General features: G+C 39.7%; 1 protein-coding gene across 8 annotated transcripts in view; it reads right to left on the bottom strand.

Moving 5' to 3' along the window:
• Positions 1-14,234, bottom strand: part of RBMS3 (RNA binding motif single stranded interacting protein 3) — a 724,940-nt gene that overhangs the window by 33,500 nt on the left and 677,206 nt on the right. For all 8 annotated transcript variants that reach the window (XM_075052929.1, XM_075052943.1, XM_075052937.1 and 5 more), the window contains one exon: positions 5,299-5,409. In XM_075052929.1, the coding sequence (XP_074909030.1) occupies positions 5,299-5,409 (111 nt within the window). The remainder of the gene's footprint in view (positions 1-5,298; positions 5,410-14,234) is intronic.

Genomic DNA, 14,234 nt, shown 5'->3' with positions numbered 1-14,234 from the left:
TAGATGAATATTACATAGGAAAAACAAGACTTACTGTAATAAATAATAATAAAATAGTAAACAAATGAAAAATGTCAAGGTTAAAACTGGTTGTCTGTCTTCACATTATGCCTCCTGGCATTAAAATTTCATTTAAATACAATTGTAGGAGCTGAGGCTGGGTTGTCAGCCTTAATCAGAACATTCAGAGTTATCGCCTTTTTGCTGTAATCTTGACATAATTTAAGCTTAGGTTTTCTTTACATATTTCCCCATAGCCAGCGCACCCATGTAAATACTTTCTGCTCTTTCTGAGTGAAGAGGTTTGTATGAAATATACATATAAATATGGCAGAAATCGCCCCTCTGGCAGATTCTCTGCTTAACTCCAGATTTCAGGCATATTTGGGGAGGTGATCAGAGCAGCACACTTGCCTCTCAATTCATCAGTAACATAACCTATATTTTCACTGGCAGAAATCAATTTGATTTTCATAAAGGCAGAAAGGAATTATGTTCTTGGCGGATGAAGCACAAAGCACAGTAACAGGGAGATACAAATGCTGTATGAAAATCTTTCACAGCACATGAACAGGGGATTGAGTTGCCACAAAATGCAGAACATTACCACCTCTCTTCCCCTGGTGCCCTGTACTGTCCTTTGGGCTGGAATACTTGCTGCAGCTGTATGTTGTTGTGAGGTGGGCAGTGATATCAAGTACAGATGGATTTGCAGCTTTTCACTTGGCTTTGGATCTTGACAGCGTTAGGGCATCCTCCTGATTAGAGGAGTGCTTAGTATAGCAGAGATGTCTGATTTTATGTAGACAATTCAATAATAGATAAGAAATAAAAATGTTAAAAAAAGATAATAAAATAAAATTAAATACACACTCTTGGGGGGGGGTGGGGGGTGGAGAGAAAGAAAACTTCTTGTTCCTATTCTTGCAAATGGTTTCCTAAACAAAGTTCTTTGTGCTTTTTTGGGGCCTTTAACTGAAGGCTTCCCACAGCACAAGGGCAAGGCAGCTGGCGATGAGTGGGGCTGTAGGAAAACTGCTCTATTTTGGCTGCTGAATTGGATGCTCCCCGCTGGAAGTGAGCAGCCCTGCCAGCACTTAGCCAGAAATGCCCCCCCTGGCCTCATGACTAAATAATCAAGTGCAGGCAGAGATGGAGGCAGCTGCCCCTCGAATTCCCATGGGATTTTGTATTGGGTTTGCATGGCAAGGTTTTGGTAGCAGGAAGGCTACAGGGGTGGCTTCTGTGAGAAGCTGCTAGAAGCTTCTCCCATGTCTGACAGAGCCGATGCCAGCTGGCTCCAAGACGAACCTGCTGCTGGCCAAGTCTGAGCCCATCAGTGACAGTGGTAGCACCTCTGGGATAACTTATTTAAGAAGGGGAAAAAAATCAGAGCAGAGATTTCCCTGCAGCCCCTGGTGAAGACCCTGGTGAGGCAGGCTGTCCCCCTGCAGCCCATGGAGGTCCACGGGGGAGCAGATCTCCACCTGCAGCCCGTGGAGGACCCCACGCCAGAGCAGGTGGATGCCTGAAGGAGGCTTGACCCTGTGGGAAGCCCACGCTGGAGCAGGCTCCTGGCAGGACCTGTGGACCCGTGGAGAGAGGAGCCCACGCTGGAGCAGGTATTCTGGCAGGACTTGTGACCCTGTGGGGTCCTGAAGGACTGCACGCCGTGCAAGGGACACAACGCTGGAGGAGTCTGTTTCTGAAGGATTACAGCCTGTGCAAAGGACCCATGCTGGAGCAGTTCATGAAGAACTGCAGTCCATGGGAAGGACCCACACTGGAGAACTTCTTGGAGGACTGTCTCCCGTGGGAGGCACCCCACACTGGAGCAGGGGAAGAGTGAGAAGCCCTCCCTCTGAGGAGGAAGGAGCAGTAGAGACAACATGTGATGAACTGACCCAAACCCCCATTCCTAGTCCCCCTGCACCACTGCTGCAGGGGGTAGGTAGAGAATTCGGGACTGAAGCTGTGCCTGGGAAGAAGGGAGGGGTGGGGGGAAGGTGTTTTAAGATTTGGTTTTATTTCTCATTACCCTACTCTGGCTTGATTGGCAATAAATTAAGTTAATTTTCCCCAAGTCAAATCTGTTTTGCCCGTGACAGTAATTGGTGAGTGATCTCTCCCTGTACTTATCTTGACCCACAAGCCGGTTGTTTTGTTTTCTCTCCCCTGTCCGGTTGAGGAGGGGGAGCGATAGAGCGGCTGCGTGGTGCTTATTTGCTGGCTGGGGTTACACCATGACAGGTTTTAACATGTGCTTCAGAGCTGAGAGATCAAAACTCAAATCCAATTTTTGGTGTTGAAGCAGGAATTGGCAGAGGCCACTCTTACTCAGGTAATTCGCCTCACCGAAGGGCTAAAGCGTGCTTCTCTGTGAAGGGTCTCTCCTCTGGAATGGCTCCAGCCTGGACAGAGTATTTTAATCTTTTAGAGTGCATCAAAAGGCAGAGTAATTCCCACAAGATATGAGGCATGCATAGGCCCATATACTATTTCTCTAGCTTACTTGCTAGAGAATAGATTTTCTGTTGAAGCAGTATTTTAGAAACCCAGCATTCTTCCTGAATCAGGCAAGTTTAGATGTGGGTTTGAAGTCAGCTCTCACTTAAGTGACCACAGAGGTCTGTTTTGGCTGGAAAATATGTTATGTTAATTAGCAAAATGGTTTGTCTAAGGAAATGAATGTATGAGAGCCTTTTAATAAAAACTGCTTTACATATTGCAAGCTTTTAAATTAAATTGGGACAGAGTTACAGCCAACACTGAGAAGAACTGTTTGTGATTTTTTTGGCTTGTTTGCTTAAAAAAATCTGGTTGGTTTCTTGAAAGATAGCTGGTGGCTCTTTATGGCACCTTGTTGCACAGTTTTAAGGATAAAATTAAAAAAAATATTTGTAACAGAAATGTATAGTTCATATCTTATATCTCACATAAAACTTAGTCCTGCTAAGGTACTCACAGTAGCATGGTTTGTACTTGACTCAGTTCATCACGGCATTATGCTCTCAATGCTCCTCTCTCTGGACTGAAATTCAGACTTCAGAATAAATGAAGTAAAAATATCTCTAAATAAATCATATCTCTAAATAGGTTGTCCATTTTCCCCACATTTTTTTTCTGTAACAGAACACTTTAGGAAAATTTGATTTCAAGTCAGGATGGATAAATCCAACAAAACTGCTACTGGCAGCCCAAATCCTGAAGTTCTTCCTTCAATTCCTGACAGGAGGAATTCCTGATGACCTCCATGATTATCCTGCTTGCATGAGGACTTTAACTGAATATGGTGCTTATGGCGTTTTTACCAAAGAGAAATCCTGTACATGATAAAATAGGGTGTAATTTGAGATTTATGAAAAGCCTATGGATATTGTAACACCCATTAATCATTTACTTTTTCTTGCTCTTTAAGTTTTCTGTAAATGAGTTAGGAGTTTTAAAGATAGTAAACATAAACCTATATGGTGTACCTCTGAATGTATTTCAAGAAGTTATCAGGGAATGCTGTGACCTTAAAAGATATGACTGTGTAAAGAGCTAGGAAAAGGAAGGAAAAATATTCTTTCAGTTGCAGTAAAATAAATTCAGGATCTTATTATCACACACTAGATCACCCACTGCCTTTTGGAGTCCTTCCCCTGCCTCCCCAAATGGATTTGTTACTGTGGATTTGTTACTATGAGCATTGTAATAGTGGTCTCAAGTCAGAAGAGAATGTTATCTGGGAATTTTCTAGTTTGCATTAAGATGGCAAGAAAACGAGTGCGGAAGACAACGTCTGGTAGAGTTATGGAAATGAAAGTGACAGACAGAAGGAAAAATTCATAGGAGCTGCCCAGCAGCACAACCAGAATTAATTTTCCACTTCCTTGTCTTAATTTGTAAACACACTTTTGCATCACAGAAATTACACATGCAGAAATTCTCACTAGTTCTAGTATTTCCTTCAATTTCATGTCTTCAGAGGGGAAAAATGCTGATACTAACTTTAAGATATAATTCCTATTTCTTTTGATTGTTGAATGAAACATTTAAAGTAATAGGAATAAACAACAAACCATCATATTTAAGTTTCATCAGAAATAAATACAGAAGTCTTGGATCTTAACAGAGTTTTTTTAAAGAAGGGGGAAAAGACACTAGAGTTAGAATTAAATTCAACGGATAAGAAGAAAAGGAGAGGAAGAAAAGAGGATCAGGAAGAGGAAGATAAGACCCAATGCAGTGGGTTAAATTACTCTGTACAGATGTAACTTTATTCAGTACCTTATTCAAGCTAAAAAAACCACCCACAACCAAAGTTGGAAAACTCTGTTCCTATAGATTAGTATCAAGTAGCGCAGTGGTGAAATAGAAGAAAAATTCACAAGTGCTTAATAGATCTTTCACGTAATTATTATGTAAAGAGCATGTGTGCTAAAGACATAAAAGTATAATCTTTATGCCTGCGTTTTTGTAAAAATATACATGTATATGTAGTGTGCACACATTCACATATCAAACCACCACATATTGTGTGTAGGCCATTGTATTTTAGGAGCTTCTCAGAGAGTTTTAATCATTTTTATTGAAAGTATTTTTTGCCTTTCTCTGACTCTGGGGGAATTAATTGAGTCTGACTTATACAGCTTAAAGAGAAAGTGATTGTTGAAATATGCATGTTTAAATATAATATACCAGAAACACAGCTGACCTTGAACCAAAATCACATTTCTGAGCCTGAAGCAAACTATGTATGGCTGGCTGCTGTGGTTTAGAAGTCAGTAGTGGATCCTACCATGAAGCCAGAACTCCCATTTCCCAGTGCTATAAAACTTTCTAGATTGACAAGCAAACAATTTCTCATTAAAAAACAAACTGATAGAGGAGTACGTCCATATTTACGTGAGAATTAGTACAGATAATTCCTGCTAAGTACAGAGCAGGTTTTGTTGACCTACTGTTTCACTACTCATACTACTTTGTCATTTCTGTTCTATAATACCTAATGCTGACTGTATGATAGTTTTAGAAATATATCTGTAGATACGTGCTTGTGTGACATAGCGATATGAGGATATCGTTTGTGTAGTACATCACGTTTGGGTCATGATGAAAGGCACTTTGATACGTTTGCCCAGACAGGGCCAGACATCTCTGGACATGGAGAAAAAACAAAGTAAACCGCGGCAATATTAAACTGCAAAAAGGCGAGGCACTGAAAACCCAGGAGTAATAAATTACCTTGAGAAACTCAGTAAGCAATAAATGTTTTGCAACATAGAATGTAAATAGTATAATCTATGATCTTACCGTTCCTGTTGTGCCCAAGGAAAGGTGGTTCATCTGTTGGGTCAGAGGGCCCATCATGCTTGCTGGCTGCATTGACATAGTGTGGTCCATTGTTGGTGTTATCACAGCACCCTACAAACACACATCATTTACACTTCAACATTTCACTTTAAAAAAAACACCCCAGCATTCTCTAAATTAGTGAACCTGGCTGAAAACTTGACACGAATCTTAAAAGAGACTAATATATCTGTCAGAGGAAATATGTTTTGTTCTATTGACAACCAAGCTATGCACATATATTATTTGTACCCCTAATAAGGCCATTTTATGTCAGTTCCAATTAAGCGTCATTTTTTACTTCATTGCTTCTGACAAACAAATGCATATGTTCTTTCTATGATGAATGCTACTGTACATTGCAAAATGCCTGTCATTTCTATTTTTCCATCTCTTATATAGAACAATCTTACAGACAGAACACATATGTCCCCAATTTTCTCTGACTTCTAAAACCTTCAGTCTCTGAGATCTTCAACCTATTATGGTAATTATCTTGGATTTTTCAAGTCTCAGTTAAGAACCCTTACTCATGACATTTTATAGCTGATTGAGTAAGACTAGCTATTGACAGTGTGTTTGGTAGTGACACCCATTTAAAACACATACACAGCATTTAAAAGCATTTTTCTTCTCTGCGTTAAAAACAAAGACATTAATAACAAACAGCATATGAACTAAAGCAAGAACAAGACTTTGAACAAAAATTAAACAAAAGACATGCCAGAGAAGCTTTGGAGAAAGCTTCTTTGCCATTCATATTCCTTGGTTTTTGCTCTCCGACTCCCCAAGGTCCCATGTTGGTAACCTCATGCCTTAGTGAATTGTTGATTTTCTTCAGTTCTATGGTATAAAATGCTATTTCCTGTGTTGGTTTGAGAAAATCAGTGAGAAACAGAGTGGTCTGCTCTTTTTCTTGCAGACAGTGAAATAAGGAAGTATTTCCAGCTATTTCATCATATAAAATAATAGCTCTACTTTGTGCATATGTATGTTTGTGTGCACACATTATAAATTTGCACAATCACAACATTACATCTGCTACAAAGAGTGGAAAATGTCGATGAATGTATCTGTTTAAAAAAAAAGGAAAACTGACATTTTTTCCACCACGATTACTGACAAAATCCACCTATAAACAGGAATTTAAAATAAACTAGTTCCAAACCCCAAAGCACACCTGTTCTTAAGTGCCTGTCTCGCCTTTATGTAGAGCTATGTGACTGCATTGCCAAGGATCTGATTAGAAGCAAAATATTTCAAATTTTCAGTTGCAAATAAAAAAATATAAATAAAAAATACTGGGGAAGTGCCAATTCAATTTTTTCTCACCTCCCAGCAATTTTTTGTCTATGTCCATCCTATCTGAGAAGTGTAGATTCGATTCTGCAGTGAACTCATTACTTGCATGCAATGGTAAGGAGGAGGTAGGCTCAGCTTGGTTAGTCCTTTTTGTAATACCCTCAGCTTGTTTAATGTCGCACAGTGGATTACGTTTCTTGCACTGACAAGAGTCCCTAGAGAAATTTGGCAAATTACAGAAACTAGCCTCCACAGAATATCTGTCATGATTCCAAATAAATGCTTATAAAACAAGCTGATCAGTGTGCAAGTATCAAACCTGCAACACTTGCCAACACTTTTGCCTCTTTCTTGGCTATATTAATTTGCACTGGTTTACAAAGATTAACCCACCGATTAACTCATTCTAATGAACTACCACAGTGCTAACCTTCTCGGCACGAGTCCTTACGCATCTAGATAGCCACAAACTTTCATTACAAAATTTCTTTCAGCATAGTAGAGTTAATATTTTATTCAAAAAGCCCTTCTTTCTTCCTTACAGGACATTCTTCTCTTGCTGCTCCTCTCTTTTTGCTGAAAAAAATCTACCCTTCTGCTGAAAGAGTCTGAAACCAAATCTGCAGGGCATACACTCATTCAGCCCATTCGGCAGTCCCTGCATAGTAGATACAGTGCAAGAGTCTGAAGTAGCACTATGCCCAAGGAAAATGATGTTCCTGCTGCATGTTCGAAATCAGTGGCCTGGGATACCACGCAGCCAGACAAGGTCTTAGGGTTTGGACATCCACCTGCACTTTTTACTTATGGTAAGAAATCGTAAGCTTTATGCTCAGAATGATCCACACCACAAACCAACATTTTACTGTACCAAACTATAAACGCTCAAACTAAATTTGTCAACTGATAAACATTTCTCAGTTCCCTCTATGAGCAATTTTCGCCTTTGGCCTAGAGATGGAGAACGGCCTCAGGCCTTTCCATGACAGACAAGGTGAGCTCCCACTTGTGATGTGTGATGGGGTAAGCACACAGTCACACCTGCACCACAGCTTCATGCAGCCCCGCACTGCCAGCAGTAGTGGCTGCAATTAATTTAGGGTATCCCAAAGCCTTAAAATACCAAGTTTTCTTTGCAAAGATGTTTATTGCAAAGGTATGGTTGCAGGAACTTGCTGTGATTACAGATGTGAGAGACTGATAGCTATTCCTGTGCATAAATTCAGGAACCTAGAAATGAAGAAGGGGCAGTGGTGAAGGAAGTCTTATGATTTAGTGTAGCAAACACAAGTGCCAGACACAGTGGAAAAATCTGATAGCAAATGTCTTTCAGTGAAAAAGTAAGCAAGACAGGTTTTGCAAATAAACTATGTAAAAAAATATGGACTGGTGAGAAAAATATATCAAGGACAAAAAAATTGCTCAGAGTCAGTAAACATATTAATTTTAAATAGAAAATACATATATTCTAGTCCCTAAACATATAAACATAAACCGTTTAACACATTAGGAAAAGAAGTTGGGAAAACAAATCAAGTATTTGCAGCTTTCCTAAGACAGCTTAACATGTTTGAAGCTGACAGTTACCTAGAGCAGAGAATTACATGCATTTGCCAGACCATTAATTCATCAGTTTGCAGAATCCTCTTGTGATCACATAGGGAAAAAATTACACTTAATTAAGGAAATATCGTCTGGTTGTTAGGGCGACACCCAGTCTCCAGACCATAATGCATTTCATAATACATGCTGTCAAGTCCGTTTGTATTCAACTTATTTAGCTGTAGAAGACAATGTCTTGCATCAGATGTTGCCATCATATTAAAAGTAATTTGATTCTTTTCAGCCTATAATAGGTATTTCCTGATAAACATCCACTTGGTGACTGGCAAAGGCTACAGCAAACGGATTTTTCATCTTCATCTGTTTGGATGTCTGATTTTACTGACTTTGTAAACTGTGTAGAGAGACATCTTAGCATGGCATAATACTACTGAAGGCCCAGCTTAGTTGAAAAAACCTGTAGAAGAAACTATGATGAGGTTTTTGCCACTCCCTTTGCCAAAACAAGTAGTTGGCCTGCCAATTATTTAGGTCTGCCCTGTTGCCTCAGTATGATTATTTTTTTTATAATTCCTGCAAGAAACTGGTTACTATAATGACTTTTAAATTTGGCATGATCCTATTGGCTTATGACTCATCATACAATTCTGTCAATGCTATAGTGGCTTTAAAAGAAATTAAGATTAAGAGAGCAAATGGTAAGGGATCAATGATCCAGAAGAAAATGCACAATTTTTGCAACACTGTGAGAAACCCAAGACAAGTTCACTGACATATAGACTTTAATTCCTCTTCACTTTATTTGAAAGACCTTGCTGTTTTAAAATGCTCTAAGCCACATGGATATACCTTTCATATAAGAAAGTGAACATATTTATTTCAGAATATTTTCTAGTCTATCACTTGCAAAGAAAGAAGCCTGACTTTATCAACTACAACCATTGTACACTCCCTGTACGGCAACAAACTGAAATCACAGGAAAGACACTAAATACAGCCTGTTTATTATATTAAGTAAACTATCTTTAAGTACTTGCCAATACCAAAAGGCATGAGCAGAAATAAAGTTTATGTTGGTGCAATGACACATGCCACCTTATGTGCCTTGAAGGGTGGGAAAGTGACATCAGAAATAAAAAGTGTATTAGGGGGCTTTAGGAACAGAGAGTTCACTAGTTGAGAGATGCACTTGGGGGCCAGTGGGAGGAAGGATTAGTTAGTCCCAGCTTTCTAGAGTAATGAACTGTATTAAAGGCTTCTCTTTTATTCCAGTGTTCTAATACTGATATTGGACTTAAGGCACAAATACCAGCTGAATAAATAGTTATTAAAGCTTACAGTAAGTATCTGCTTATTTTACAGTTTACTTTTTCTTTCTTTAGGAAGTTGTAACAAGTTAAGCATGCTTACAAATTCTACTTTGTACATACTGGCCAATGTAAAGCCAATAAACATTGAAGCAGCAAACTTAGTTTTCAGATTTGTTTACAGACACGTTGTGCAGTCATATAGGCACCATATTTCATTCCATCTGAAAAGTTATTACCATACTACCAAGTGAATGTCTTTATGTTATCAAGAACATGCTGCTTCTTGAGGTTTTATTAAACTGAGTGAAAGGACGACTTTCCTTATACTTATCAGACAGACATGTCTACCAAGAATTAATACAAAAAAACCAACATGCTTACTTTTTTCAGATAAATGTACTCTCTCTGCATACTGAATAAACGATGACCATATTTCTATTGATTTACTGTTCTGTCTAGATTGACTTGTCTCATCTCCTTGGGCTGCCTCTTACAGGCAGCAGTAAAAATAGGGTCCCCTTGTCAGAGCAGTGAGCCTGGTGAAGTAGTCTGAACTGGCTGTTAAGTGGCAAAACTTTCACGACTATAGTAGGAAGATTAAAGGTAGCTGTGAAATCCTCTCTGCCCTCTGTCATCAACTCTGCTGGGAATACTTTTTGAATATTCCATGAAATTCAATTACATTTTAAAATCAAAGAAAACCTATTTTCCCTTTCTCAATGGAAAGTTACCAATTGTCTTGGCACTTACTAGCCGATCAGAGATTAAATCATGATTTGAGTATTGTGAAGAAGACCAGCAAATATCAGCTAATAACGTATATTCTGCAAATCTTAGGATTTCGTTTCATTTCATTACATTGTTGAATTTAAAAGCTTGCTAAAAATGGGGTAAAGTGAGCAGTAAGTCCAAACCCTGCACTAAATTAAAGCAGCTTTAATTTTGGAATGGACAAACCCTGATACAGACCTTCACCAACTCCTGTTTCTACAGCAAGTACTAAACCACAACTTCATATTGTAATATTTCTATTCTTTGGCATAAATTCAAATTCTTATCTGACATCACCTTCATACCTTAGTTGAATCTCCTTGGAGCAATGGACACATTTGTTTTCCCTTTCTCATTTTTTTCTGTATGTTTTTGAACTTCTTTCCTCAGCTGAAAGTATATGTCATAAGTCCAAGAGAATTACTAACCAGAAGTAACTGGTCTTAAAGGATGAAGAATCCAAATATAGGGTGGTAAATAAAGAACAAAGGTGACCCTTGTGTATGCACCGCCTTTCCTACAACAGCTGTTTTTGATGGTTTCTTTCCCATTGTCCTTCTTGCCTTTTACTGTATGTCCTGCCTCCTAGTTTGAAATACAGCTTTTGATAATATTAGCCTACATGTATAAATGCAGATTAAAAGGATATAGAAATGGGAACATCAAGAGATAAAGAAAATACAGGTAATGCAACAAAGAGTTTTGTATCAGTAACTGTGCAACTAAAGCAGTAAATAAAGCAACACCTGCAACTATATTGGTATCAGTTAATAAATGTGTTACATCAGGGAGTACCACTGTGATATTATGTCAGTAGTTTATGCTCCTACCAGAGTTGAAAAAACAGTAAGTTTCATAGCATACCACTGTCTGTTAATCTAAAAGGACTTAAAAGAAGGAAAGAGATAGCATTTCAGTTGCAAACAAACAGTTGCCCCTGTCACTCAGTGCCCAAAGTGACTTTTGCATGGTGACTTAAATCTTTCCACCCAAAATAATATCTCAATAGAAAGGCCATTGAACAAAAGGACAATATTTATGAAGGGAAAATATACCTGAATTGCTACAGGGACTCTGAAGCAGAGTTTGAGAACCTCGTGCTATATCTTTGCCCTTACTGCCTGCACATGCAGGCTGGACCACAAGCTTGTGCGCTCTCTCTAGACTGTGAGAGAAACAGTAGTTTTCATACCCTTTTCTAACTTGCCCCAGGAATAAAGTAAACTTTCTGGTATTATGTGCCTGAATGTATAGGAGTCGTTTCGCTGGGGCCTCCTAACAGGCAGGAGCCCAGAGTGGTTAGGAAATGACCTGTCGCAATGGGGCATTTGTTCCAGCAAGTGCTGGAGCAGGCAAAGAGGCCATAGGCAGCTCTTGCTCCCTCTTCTGACATTCTAGAGGGGAAAAAGAGATCACGTTTCTTCTGTTTTCTTCCTACTCTTCAGTTTATAAGTGCACTTGGCTGTATGCTGGCTTTATATATCCAATCCACGTAACAGTGCTTTTGCTCTGTCAAGAACAGCCGTCACTAACAAAAGCATCCTCACAATGCTCACATAAGGCTTAGCATCCCCAGAAGACAAAAAGGAAACACAGGGGCTGTGATTTGCCCAGGACATAACCACTGGAATATACAGAACAAATCTTCTCCTGCCCTTCCCATGATCAGATTTCACAAAAAATATCCAAAGGTCTTTTTACTGCATATCAAAACATGCACAGATTTCAAAACCTTGACACTATTAGTGAAAACAAATCTTTAATTCCTGCACAGAACTCCTGATCTATACCTAATTAGTATGTGATGCGTGCTAAAGTGTTGTGCTTGGCAATTCCATTCTGTTTATGTTCTTGTACATATTTTCTGATGTGGACTAATTCCTTCATCCCCTGTCTCCCAGTGGCTGATGTGCCATACTAATAAATGGGAATCAGGAGTGTCTTTCCCGTGGACTAGGTTTTTTCTTCGCATTAGAATGGTGTTTCATCTATTAAAGCTAAATCCAAATAATATTTCCTCTCCAAACAGTTCTGCTGCATTCCCTCCCTTCATGTCTATAACCAGGCGTGAAAATTGACTTGATGGCACATCCTAGTTCTCACAAGGTGCAAAATGCAAATTATTAAACAGCACAATTAAAATATGAGTCAGCACTGGTGTTTAGCCTAAATTTTCACTTCCCTGCCTTACTGGGTTCAAATGAAACTTTCAAAAAGGATGCCATATTTGCATCCTCAATAGTCTGATCTTACATATATATATACACATACATACACACTTATAACTGCATATGGGAAAACAAATGATATTGCCATTTCTATTACACCAACTCAGGCCACACTGTTTTTTCAACATGTGGATAATTTTTTTTAATGTTTGAAACTCTCAGTCCAGGGTTTATTATGACAAAAGTAACAAAAAACAACAGTCACAGGTTTTTAAACTTCTTATTTATGAGCAACTTTTCATAAACGATGCATAACAGCTTCTGTTATTAGCTGTAAACACTTATTTTATTTTAGTCAGGGAAATATACTCAAAATACATGAAAAAAGCCTAACAGCATGATTTGCCTCCAGAGCTTGTGCTTAGCTGTAGAGGACCAGAGCAGGTTGGTGCCATGAGAGCATGTATGGCGTGTTTAATGTGGTAGGACCTTGGCTCTCCCTGCGTCTCAAGCCTTCCAGGCAAGGTGAGGCAGCCCTGCCTGTCTGTGTCTCCATGAAGTAATGACAGCAGACATTTGATCAGACCAAATATCTGAGACACTGCGCAGTTGATGTCTGCTTTTCTGGTGAGATTTAGTACATAGGTCATTTGCCAGGCACAGAGAGTGGCTAACTGAGTTTGGGGAGGAAATGTCTGTGACGTTTCTTCTACATGAACTTCTAGCCCTGACAGTCCAACGGCCAGTGACAGGACAGCAGCTGTGATCTGTAACAGATGTGCTGTGTTTCATTTCCTGCCCGAAGCCAGGAGGGACTCGCGCTGTGTGAGCTGCAATCTAGTGGCTATGCTGGATGAAAAGATTCACTCATTACAAGGACAAACACTGACACTGAGAGGCATCAGAAATGCTCAGGAACTGGCTACCAAGAAGAGAAAAAAAAAAAACCAAACCCAAAAGAAAAGCAGGTGGGTAATATAACCCTATGTATCCCCAAGAGGTAAGATGACAAGATGACATCCTACACAACTGCAGTCAGAGGAAAATGGTATAGCTGTGCATGGTGTTAACTCCACAACACTAGAAGGACCTAATCACAACCAGGCTTAGATGGAAATATCCGAAATGTCTTCAGCTTTCAGAAAAGTGAGGTGGTATCACTGAATGAAGCACCAAGGAGACATATTGAGGTGCCAGGGTGGCAGACAGCGGAGTGCTCCTCTGTGAGATCCCTAATCCTTGAGAGGACAATGGGAAGAATGGTCAAGGGATGGGTAGACATCAGGATGTCTCCCTGCAATTCCAAGATCAGATAGGCTCTTGCAAGCCAGAATTCATTAGCGATGGTCAATACAAGTGAGAATGCGTCACAGTTGTTCATGGACTGTGTGGTGGCCCTTGCAATGTCTAGCCAAAGGTAACTCTTGAGCATCAGAGCTAACTCCTAGGCTAGGCCCAAATCTGAGCTGCACCCTCAGAACCACACTGATGCAGGGGCTGCCACATAATCCAGGTATCCAGCTGCACGGGGTGGGGAGAGAGCCGCCTTGAAATGCTGAGGCTGATGTTGCTGCATCACTCTCGAATTCAGCTACAAACCCAACGTCCATCCTCCATGAGAGCACACTATGGAGCACTGTCATCTGCTGCCTATGTCTAAACTCCTTTTTGTGCAGCTCTTGCACAAAGGAAGATTAAAGGTATGGAGGGTGAGAAAATTATGTCCTTTCCCTCTCCATCCCATTTTCTGAATTTAAAAGTTCTGGAAGGCTGAGGAGGGGCA

Source organism: Buteo buteo, chromosome 2, assembly GCF_964188355.1.
Source record: "Buteo buteo chromosome 2, bButBut1.hap1.1, whole genome shotgun sequence".
Taxonomy (NCBI): domain Eukaryota; kingdom Metazoa; phylum Chordata; class Aves; order Accipitriformes; family Accipitridae; genus Buteo; species Buteo buteo.
Note: the sequence above shows the minus strand (reverse complement) of the source record. Positions and strands in the feature narration are given on the sequence as shown.